Below are 12,235 nucleotides of genomic sequence, written 5' to 3'. Positions count from 1 at the left end.
TGAAATTTTTGCCAAAAACTTATTTCTTTTGCCTTATTCGACTCTCACATTGGAACCTGAACGTCATTCACATAAAGGAGTCATTTATATAGTAAACAAAAGTAACTCAATTAAAACGAACAAAGGTACATTTTAACTAGAGATGCACCGGATATCCGGTTACTATCCGGTGTCCGGCCTATCCGGCCATAATTTTAGTATCCGGCCGGATACCGGATAGTGACCTACTATCCGGCCGGATACCGGATAGTTATATTGCGTGATTTCGGAGTAAACCAATTGGATTTAAGTAGGGATTGCAATCCGGACTGGTTTTGAATCCGGCCGGATCCGGCCGGATTTTGGCCTCAATCCGGCGGATCCGGCCGGATCCGGCCGGATTGGTATTGCGGATAAAAAATTCATCAAGTCACGTATTTTATCATGTTTTTAGCGATATATGCGAAGTTAAGGATATTTTTTAATGGATTAATAAAACGGGTGTCTTAACTGGAGACCTAGGCTCTCCGAAACATGTCGCGCGAGTGACTAAAAACAAGTGAGTCTAAACCGTAAATTATTCAATGTTAGTATGTCTCACAACAGTTTAATTCGATGACTGCTGTTTTAAGTTTCAAAAATCAACGTTTTCATTACTTAACCACAAATAAAATCTTCTTTTTCTCTTAAAATATCTATAGCCCAACCCACATTTCCAACAAAAAGGTGCTCTCAATTCAACCATTTTAGTTTTAGCAAACAAAATCAATAAACGTGTATACCTATACAAGTACATTTAGTAGCATAATAATAACAAAATAACGAACGAACGGTCTCATAGCGAAGAGTCTCGACCAACACACCTAGAGAGACTCTCGCTGGGTGGATGGATTAAGGGTCAGATGCAGAAGGCGGTAATTTTGGACACGGCGCGTATAGTACGTCGGTTCCTCACTCTGCGGCCCTGACCACCGGCAGCTTGGGCCCTGCCCCGCTGCCGGCGGCACCCTAGGTTAGGTTTTTTTATAATGTGTTTATATGTATTTTTTATTGTTTTGTAAGTGTTTTTATATTTTACTTTTATATTCATATTATAAATGACCTAGCCTAAGAAGAAAGATAAATAAAGAGAATAAGGGAAATACAAAATAACATATAAATAATAATAATAAATAAATATTATAGGACATTTTTACACAAATTGACTAAGCCCCACGGTAAGCTCAAGAAAGCTTGTGTTGTTGGTACTCAGACAACGATATATAATATACAAATACTTAAAATTAAATACATAGAAAGCAACCATGACTCAGGAACAAATATCTGTGCTCATCACACAAATAATTGTCCTTACCGGGATTCGAAAACGCAGGATCGCGGCTCCACAGGCAGGATCACTACCCACTGGCTAGGTCAGACCGGTCGTCAAAAGTCAACATATATTTCTCTATTTAATTTTATAAATATTTATTCATTATATTTTAAATGCAGGTAACACTTATTATAAGTACAAAATAAAACGAAAGAACATGTACATTAAATTACAATGTAACAACACAATAAATTGAATATAAACCAATCCAGTACTTACGGTGCACGGAAATCTCACGACACATATTTCGTCGGCTAGAAGACTGGCGTCAACTAACAAACAAGTTGTTGTGTTGCTGTTTGCGAGCGAGAAAATTCGAATACTGGCGAGAACTTTTAAATTTTAGCAGTGTTTTAAGCTGTTAGCTGTTTAGCGCTTTATTTCACTTTACCGGATCCGGGACCGGATCCGGTGAATTTTGCCGGATCCGGTATCATGAAAAATGTGCCGGATCCGGCCGGATTACCGGATCCGCCGGACCGGATTGCAATCCCTAGATTTAAGTAACAGACACTGTCATAATCGTACTTGTTTATTATTTTGCAACAATTTAATCATTCCACTGACTTGGACGCGCACTCATTTCGTACCTAGAAATGAGTCCGCGCGAACGTTTGCTAGGAAACAGGTCAAACCTGCAGAATGCGCACCCGAAAATCCGAAATGTAGGTATAGTTCCGCTGGCCGAATATTCGGTGGCCGGATACCGGATATCCCGCCGATGTTGTGGCCGAATATCCGGTATCCGGTATCCGGCCAAACAACTATCCGTTGCATCTCTAATTTTAACACAGTAGAATAATAATGAAATAACGGGTAAGTATTGTGTTTTCTACGGCACAAGTCATAAAAGAATTAAGTTTTTCAAAAGTATTTATAGATACTTTACAAAATCGTAATTATTTATCAAAACAACTCTAAAAGCCAATACGCTACACGAGTGCGGCATTCGTCGGTTGTAATGTATGAAACTATAGGTCACATGTCACATCACTTCCTTGCAAGCGATTTAACTTGCCCCGTTACTCTACCTACTCTGGAAAAGTACCTACTAATGTGTACAAGAAAATTAGCAATTGTTTAAGCTACCTAGCGGTACTAGGTCCATTTAAGTACTAAAAGTAACTAATAACCTGCGAAAATATGTTACACAGCGAAGGCAGCAAAAATATCTGACACGATCTTATATGTAGAGCCATAAGAGTCACATATTTTTGCTGCCTTCGAAGAGTAACATATTTGTGACTCGCATGGTCAGTTTAATGTGTCAACGGTGTTATAAACAAGACTTGATTGTCTATTCTCTTGAAAGACCATTGTTTTGGACAGCTATCGGGTTTAAGTATCCGAGTTTGAGACCTAGCTTTCTAGTTTCCTTCGTTTATGAGGAAAATGTTCGGTAACGACGAAATATATTAAACAATATGTTAAAATTTCTCTTTTTAATTGAGTTATTTTAGTAATTGTGCCTCCTACAAGTTTTAGTTGACTAAAGAGATATACACGGCCAATATCATTAATTTTATTAATTATATTCATTAGGTACATATAACATAACTTAACGTTTTAGTACCTATCTTGAAAACTTTATGTGAATGAACGTTCTACCTTAGACCATAACATCGTATAAATATTACACCATCTTTGTTTTTAGGGTTCCGTACCCAAAGGGTAAAAACGGAACACTATTATTACCAACTCCACTATCCGTCTGTCTGTCACCAGGCTATATCTTATATGAACCGTGATAGTTAGACAGTTGAAATTTTCACAGATGATGTATTTCAGTTGCCGCTATAATAAGTTGTTATTAACAACAAATACTTACTAAAAAATACGGAACCCTCAGTGGATGAGTCCGACTCGGTTATGTCCGGTTTTTTTTATATAATAACACGTCTCTATTTTCAATGCAGTAGAGTTCAAGATGCGACATTTACCTTTAGGACTTTTTATCTGATGACGACGATGGTGTAATTATCAATTAAATAGTTTTAAGTTATAATATTATTTAAAGACATTGAAACAAATACAAACATTAACATATTTTGTTGTGAGACAGACGTTGTAGGCAGGCGAAGACGGATTTTCAACTCTGTGGGTCAGTGATTACAGTTTGGAGTCGATTGGTTGTTAGGTTAGGTAGTTACCAAGTAGGTACGAGTATATGCGGTACCATAAGCAATTTGACATTAAGTGCATTGGGGTAACTTCGAAAGCGGGGTAATTTAGAAAATGTCAAATATCTACAAACCAGAAGCACTTCGTACTTTAGCAACACTTCGCTAGTGCAACGCTTACCACGTCATCTTGCGTACTGTTACTACAGTGGAAAGTGCTTCTAATTTAGTAGGTATTTGCCATTTTCTAAATTACCCCGCTTTCGAAATCATCCCAATGCATTATCTCTCTTCTTTACATCCATTCCTACATTCGAGAACCTGGAAATCTTTTTTTAACAAAAATGCCATTTAGTTAGATCGGCATTATAGTTTGTATCTATTTCTTTACTTGTTCAATTTTAATTAATGAAATACCAATTATCAGTAAAAGTCAATACAACAATACAAATACAAAAGACTATAACGTCGGGTGACAAGCAAAAGTCACTAACTAACACCATTGACATTATTGGACAATAAACCGTGTTACAAGTGTAATAAAGTGCATTGTTACTTTAATTTTTTGATAGTACTTAGTGACTTTTGCTTGTCACCCGACGATAACAACTTAACGGCTCGATTCCAACTTTAAGATACGTCAGTTAATAGATCTAGAAAAGATATGGATTAGATATGTCAGTGTCAAACAAGTGTCAAAATTGACGTTTCTTCAAACAAATACGTCACTTTTGACACTTGTTTGACACTGACATATCTAATCCATATCGTTCATGAATCTACGATATACCTGGATCTGGCATGAGTGGTGGGGGTAACTGACAGAACGGGATAGTCTTATGTATCTTTCAGTAGGAGTAGCAGAGAAAGCGGTATTATTGCTTGTCCTTGTCACAGTCTCACTTTTTGTTTGTTCCCCACCTTTTTATTAGTATGGAGAATGGTGGGCAACAAATTAATTCGACCAATCACAGTGTCGCATTTGCGTATGTTTTGTCCCTCACGGAGGCACGCGTATACCACTTCTATGCGATCCTACCTTCTATGATATCGTTTCAATATCTAGTATTTGACGTATCTCATTGTTCGAATACGGCTGTGAGACTAGCTCAAGCCTAGTCAGTGCCTTTTAGATAATATTTAAGGAAGGTATTCCACGTAAAATATACCTAAGTAATAAAAAATAATTAACAATATTCCATTAATTCTCGAGCTAAAAATCGTACCAAATTCACCTCAGATTTTCTTAATACAAAAACTAATAAGTAATAAACCACCTTAATCTACATTGATACATATTTATTAATTTTATTATCCCGGCAACCTTCAAATCAAGAGTGAACAGGCACCTTCTGGGCGAGCTCGCTCCATCGTAGGCCACGTCTACGCCTCGGCTAGTCTGTGGCCATGAGTAAGCCCATTCATAATAAAAAAAAAATATTTTTAAATATGAACTTGTGTTTAATCTTCTAACGTTATTGTTTATTTACACTAATATAATTCTGCTCACCCAAATAGGTATTTACATTACCCCGACATGACAGACAGACGGACACATTGTTTATGGTACGCGCTCTAGTTGGGCTATGGTGGACTAGGTACACTAATACAAATAGACTGGCATGCTAGAGTCACTAATTCTAGACTTGAGAACCATAGACTAACTTCGCTGTCTCTATCTTGACTATGTCTTCGAAACTCTGGTAGACCCCCCTTTCTGTTGGTGTTGCCATGGACAAAAAGTTGAAGTGTTTGTTTATTTAAAATTCTAGTTTGTTTTGTTGTGTTTGTTCACTGAGCTTGGCACAGAAGCGCCGTGACAGTATCTCGCGCGCGAAATACTTATACTACTCATCTTTTTCTAACTGTACCTATCAATTATAGAGGGACGGGCAGCTGTGCTAAGCCTAGACTTGATTTCTAACTTAGATTCATTGATTGACAATTCAGTTACGACAAAACATATGGCGCAGTACAAGCGCCATGCAGTTGTCAAATTCGGGCATGATTTCTTCTTAGACCTTTACACATGTTATACGATTTAGGAATGACATGAATGTTTAATTTTTATTCAATAATAATACAGTTAATACGGATAAGTGTGGCATATGGGTAAGTGTGGCGGCCTTTACCCCCGATGTAAAGGACGCCTACACATTGATTAGTGTTTATTGCTATAGTTCGTTTCGTTCGTTCGTTCGTTTTTTTAGCATTAGAAATAAGGTAAACAATCTTGATGTGTCTTTTAATTGAAAAACACATTTTTAAAATAAGTTACGGCAAATATGTAACAATTATGAATCTATTACGATCATTTATATCCTTCTGCTTTCATAAGTAATACTTACTGATTTTTAAAAAGCGTTTTTCAATTAAAAGACATGTCAAGATCGCTTACCTTCTTTGAAGTTCTTTTTAATGCTAAAAATAACGAACTATAGTTCATACATTTGACACTAAACACTAATCAATCTGTAAACAGGCCCCAACAGGTCACACTTGGCTATTTATTTTGTGTTTGTAAAGTTTGTGCTACATTGTGACCGTTTTTTTTTTTCAACATGGCAACACTGACTTCCCGATCTAAACTCGATCTTTAAAACCATCATTAGTTTAGAAACCAATAATCACGTGAGATATAGGTAGACTACACGATTATTTTGGTAGAAAAGTAACTGTTAGTAGGTTCTTCACTGACGTAACACTTGCCATGCTCAAAAATGGTAGATTTTGGTAACATTGCTCGAATAGAGGAGGGAGTGTTAATTTTGAAGTCTAACCGTGTTAACAATATTATTGACAATATTTTACTTCTGTCTTTATCTTAGTTAAAAGCTAGTTACTTTAGTTTAACATGGAGGAAATTTTAGTTTTTTAGGGTTCCGTACCCAAAGGGTAAAACGGGACCCTATTACTAAGACTTCGCTGTCCGTCCGTCCGTCCGTCCGTCCGTCTGTCACCAGGCTGTATCTCACGAACCGTGATAGCTACACAGTTGAAATTTTCACAGATGATGTATTTCTGTTGCCGCTATAACAACAAATACTAAAAACAGAATAAAATAAAGATTTAAATGGGGCTCCCATACAACAAACGTGATTTTTGACCAAAGTTAAGCAACGTCGGGAGTGGTCAGTACTTGGATGGGTGACCGTTTTTTTTGTTGCTTTTTTTGTTTTTTTTTTGCATTATGGTACGGAACCCTTCTTGCGCGAGTCCGACTCGCACTTGCCCGGTTTTTTTTATTTCTAGGCTAACTCTACCTACGCAATCTCGAGACTCAAAATAGGCAAGGATAAAATCGTATACAGCCATTGAAAGAAGTTAGAATTGGTCTAAACTAACTTTTCACCAACATTGTGACACCAAACGTCATATTTTCACAGATATTTGACGTGTAGGTATGTGACAATTACTTCACCATTTGTCATGGTGAAGACTGTGCAGTTAGTGGAGTTGTTTTTTTCGTCAGTTTGATAAAATTTGCTGGATTGGTGGTTCTCTATTCTGCAAATAATAAGCAAGGCTGGCGTATAAAACCTTACACTGAGTATGGTATGGTACATTTTTGGATACCATCTTGGGCCGTCCCATTCGTTTTTCGTCAAGTTCTAAAATTAGTCCTATTCTGCTTTCGTCACTCATTCTACATTGAAAGCCACCGACGATTGTGACGAATGTAGAATGCGTGACGAAAGCAGAATAGAACTAATTTAAGAACTAGACGAAAAACGAATGGGACGACCCAAGACGATACCACATTTTTCTGCCTCATAAAGATTTCGTATTTATTATTCCACCCAGAATGAGGAGCTCTTCAAACCCGCCAATTTTTATACAAACTTAATGAAAAAAAAAAATACCGACAACTAAATGAAAATTGGCCCATTTCGAATCTAGATACTACTTAATAGACAAACTATTACGTAATAAATTAGTTAGGTGCCTACTTAAGAAAGTCACTAACAAATAGATTGAATTATAGGTAGATTAAGTTTATTGAATAGAGTTTGCGCCACATATTGGGATTGCCTTTGATAATAAGTAATTTATTACATCGACAGAGCATGTGAAAGCTTTGCTCTGGATTTATTGGTGTGCTGACGGGATTGGAAATTACATGCGATCTTGGAATAAATTGTATTTATCGTGTGTATTTTATTAAATTATTACTTTACATTTTACTGCTAATACCGATTTTTATTAGACTAATGCAGGTGAAAGGGGTACTGTTTACTGATTTCTCAGATATAGTGGGTTTTAAGTAGTAGTTGGGTCTTTACATTATCGTTTTAATTTCAAGTTTTTTGAAGATACCGAGAAATTTTGTATTATTTGCTATGCTTCGTAGTTTTTAGTGATAGTTTTTTTTTTTTTTAAATATTATAGAACATTTTTACACAAATTGACTAAGCTCCACGGTAAGCTCAAGAAGGCTTGTGTTGTAGGCACTCAGACAACGATATATATAATATATAGATACTTAAATACATAGAAAACAACCATGACTCAGGAACAATCTGTATCATAATACAAATAAATGCCCTTACCAGGATTCGAACCCGGGACCATCGGCTTCATAGGCAGGGTCACTACCACTACCCACTAGGCCAGACCGGTCGTCAAACTAACGGTTTCGGACCAATCTAACTCTACATGGCATTTGCAACGACAAAGTATGGCAATATCATGATTAATGTCAAAATCTATAAAAATGTGGCGTTTACAATGACACTATGCTGTGTTCAAATCGACGCAATAGCTTTTGTACGGACTCTAAAAACATTTGCGGTTAGTTCTATATTTTGTTCTTTCATATGTATTATTTATTCGAAAATATTGTCAGTAATATTGTGAAAGCGGTTGACTAGATAGTTTTTTGTCCATCCGTTAGTCGGTCACGTATTTCGCATGACAGAATTGGCCCCGTAACATGACTACGTATTATAGAGGGTGGAATAGACATTTGAAGTAAATAGACTGATAACAACTTGGATATTATGTATTTTAAGATATTTCCCGTAGAAGACGAAAGTTTCAAAATATTATAAATATTTGGAATTTTCGGTTTTTGGGCAAAAAATAAGGCAATCTGACACGTGACACCTTTTTCGGCGGTCTGGCGCCTATTTCACCAACCTGACAATTGACATCTGACACTGACAATTTCCTGTACATTTCTGGTTGATTAGTAACGACTATAAAGTACAAGTAACGTAATTGTTTACATATTGGACCAGCAATGCACGGTGAATTGTCATTGTCAGCTGACAATTGTCAGCGTGGTGAATTAGAGCCGTGTTAAAAGTTGTCTAATCTAGATTTTTAGACAATTTTATACTTAAACTGCGTGTGTCATATGAAAGCAGTGTCAGATATCGTCAATCAATATGACACTATTTTATCACGCCCCAAAAGGATGAGAATGTAAAATATTGTCATATTTATTACTAATATCTGAATGCCTCTATCAAAGATCTAATACTGTTAGTCTAAATAGACAATTTGACAGTTTCTAAGTTATATTACATTTGTCAGAGCCATATTCTATAATATAATGTTATTAGAAAAAATAAATAAAACTGCTCGATAATAACAAAAGATTAACACTACTCTGACATACGTAATTAAAGTATCTTCTTGATTTGTAAGTTTTTGACTGTAGCTTGTTTCTAACCCTAGTATTAGTAACTCATAGCTTACATCCGGTTTTTTAGTCATTAACTTTAGTATAGGCTATTTTTAATGATGATCTATTTGAGTACCTATATCCTTTCCCTATAGTTTTTCAAGTATGATAGTTAAATCAAGAAGATATTTAAGATACGATTTTAGTTGTTTAGATTTGTCTAAGATTAAGGTTTTTGTGAGTTATGCAGATATAATATAAATTGTGGTTTTTGGTTCGTACATCGCGATTGGAACTCTTAGTTATCTCATACCGTATAAAAGTATATTTTTCCAGTATTTCCTAATTACTTTGAGATTTGGTCACATCTTGACAGTGTTTTTAAGTAGTTCTAGTTTTTTTTCTATAAAGTTTGGCTTTAAAATTGTGATAACAAATTTTGAAAACGTAGTTAAAATTGCCTTTCCTTTTATGCTAAACATTAGACACTCTATTTAGCTACTGGCTCAATCCGAGCTTTCAAATATAGTCTTCATTAGTACTAAACATCGATCGCTATGTTCGGCCAGAGACTATAGGTGTGTCCAGATATGGCGAACGCGCCGCTAGCGCACCATTCGCGAACCATTTGCACGCATGCATTTCGCAAGAAAATATGAAGTGTGCGAGGGGTTCGAGAATAACTAGAGCGACGCATACGCCAGATTTGGACACGTCTTTAAACAGTCCCAAGCAAGGCAATTGAGCCCCGCCGCGCGCAGCGTTCGCGCGGCTTCGGCTTCATCACGTTCCAGGAGGCCGCCTCCGTCGACAAGGTGCTCGCCGTGCCCGTGCACACCCTGGACGGCAAGCGCATCGACCCCAAGCACGCCACCCCCAAGTCAGCCCCCCGCCCCGCCAAGACCAAGAAGATCTTCGTCGGCGGCGTCGGCCAGGACACCTCCGCCGACGAGGTGCGCGCCTACTTCGCGCAGTTCGGCCACGTCGAAGACGCCGTCATGCTCATGGACCAGCAGACGAAGCGCCACCGCGGATTCGGGTTCGTAACTTTCCATTCCGAGGAAGCGGTCGAGCGCGTCTGCGACATACACTTCCACACGATAAAGAATAAGAAGGTCGAGTGCAAGCGCGCCCAGCCGAAGGAAGCCGTAGCGGCCGCCCCGCTGGCGCTCGGAAAGAGACTCGTGTTACGCCCCGGACGGGGCTTGGTGTACGCAGCGGGCGGTGTCGGAGCCGTGCCCACTGTCGGCGCCGCGCACGCGTACCGCTACGCGCCGTACGCGCTGCCGACCGCGGCCACCGCCGCCACGGCGCTGGTGGCGCCGCCGCAGCCCGCGCCGCCGCCGACCATGCCGCAGTTCGGCGCCGCCTACTCGCTGGCCGGCGTCGACATGTCCTCCTTCCAGAGCGTCGACTGGGGCGCCATGTACGGCCTCCCCATGTACATCTAAACGGTAACGCATCTAACGAATTGAAAACCCCACCCGCCTACAGAGGTTAGGTATTTTATTTCTTATACGATAGTTCCTACGTTTTTAGTACGTCGTATTTTGTCTTGCCGGAGCGGCCACGGATCAGTATTCTTTAAAATAATTAAGATTTACGGCTCATATACTTAGGTTAAGTCTTTACTCGACAAGCAATACTTGGCCCGATGCGGGAACTATATCAAAGAATACGCATTTCGTTTTTTTTTTAAAGTTAAGTAAGAGGATCTCAGATATTTTAGTTTGCGGACTAATTTTTCCTTTATGTGTTGGATTTGTAGTGTAGTGCACGGTCGTTGGCAATATGACTATTTATACTTGACGAATGTATATTGATGAATCTCATGCAGCTCTGTATATCTCTTTAGGCCGCGTCGGTCGCCGGGTGACGGAACGCCATTTTGTAAATTGATTATCTAAATACATCACAATGTATCAGTATTATATTTTCGTGCCATTCTCGCAGAATACAAAATTGTGCCAAACTCTGCCATGTAATTTTCCGAACAACTGAGCGCTACCTTATTTACTGAGCAAAATAACAATTGACGTCGGAATATTCTTTCCATTTTTCCTGTAGTCCCACTTGATATAATGGTCGCAATCGACCTTTACTAGCCATCCCACAATGATCTTTTATTGTAAATGTCCTTTCCATTTTCAATAGAAAAATAAATAAATACCTAATAGTTAATAGTATAAGTACCTCAAATCTTAACATGACTTTATTTATATCAACAAATCTAAAGGTTATTTAATGTCACGTTTATGTAAAAATGTGCTCTCTAGCTTCATTTTCATCAACTTAACAATAGTCACCTGACATCATCAGTTTGTTAGCTTTTCTAGGTTGACAAGTAGTCGGCCTACATGTACGCCGAATTGTCACTGTCAGGTGACAATTGTCATAGTGGTATAACAGAAACCTAGCGCTCAGTTGCAACACATTCTCCGTCATTTGGCACCGATGATCATCAGCTCACAATACTCTCGTACATATCTAACTGTGTGGAAAGCAATCTCATTACATATATATGTATTACTTATTTACCTAGTTATATACCTATGTAGTCAACCTGTGTCGTATCAGTGAACATCACATGCCTAACGCTGATATGGCATAGGCTTAGTTTAAATTAAATACGTATAGTATTAGTTCAAGATATGCAACTAACACCCTGTCGTGACAATAAGCTTAGAATTAAGCCTGTAGCATTGTCATGGTCGCCCGTCTTTGCCTGCTTCGGCCCCACTTTTGGGCGCCATTTTTAACAGGCAGCTGATCCAATGTGGTAATAATATTGATCTTTCTTAAAACTTTGGAATTAGTAAGTAAAAAAATATAAACATAAGTTATTGTACGTGGCAACTAAAATAAAGTATTAAATTGGTATGAGTTCAAATATATATTATTTGAGAGTCTCATTAATATATTTCAAAGGTATAGCCTGACAAGTTCTTTTTTAGCCCTGATATAATGTCGCTACAAACAGCTTACATATAGCAACAATACGTGTACGTCATGAATAGTCGGGACAGTGTGTATTGGCATCGTGCAAGAGCGAGTGAGGTATACAATTATGTACATGTGAGTTGTAGAAGTATGTTTCCCAATCGAAACCCAATCGAAAGAGCATGTTTAGTTGAT

The 12,235-nt window shown here is 38.0% G+C and overlaps 1 protein-coding gene across 1 annotated transcript in view; it reads left to right on the top strand.

Annotated features, from left to right (window-relative positions):
• The window catches only part of LOC134676187 (RNA-binding protein Musashi homolog 2-like), a 199,859-nt gene extending 187,832 nt beyond the window's left edge, over nucleotides 1-12,027 (top strand). Inside the window, exon 4 of the mRNA XM_063534515.1 lies at nucleotides 9,862-12,027. Within this exon, the coding sequence (XP_063390585.1) occupies nucleotides 9,862-10,551 (690 nt within the window). The 3' untranslated portion in view covers nucleotides 10,552-12,027. The remainder of the gene's footprint in view (nucleotides 1-9,861) is intronic.
• Nucleotides 12,028-12,235: the final 208 nt, after the last annotated feature.

The sequence above is a fragment of the Cydia fagiglandana genome, chromosome 24 (assembly GCF_963556715.1).
Source record: "Cydia fagiglandana chromosome 24, ilCydFagi1.1, whole genome shotgun sequence".
NCBI classification, from domain to species: domain Eukaryota; kingdom Metazoa; phylum Arthropoda; class Insecta; order Lepidoptera; family Tortricidae; genus Cydia; species Cydia fagiglandana.
Note: the sequence above shows the minus strand (reverse complement) of the source record. Positions and strands in the feature narration are given on the sequence as shown.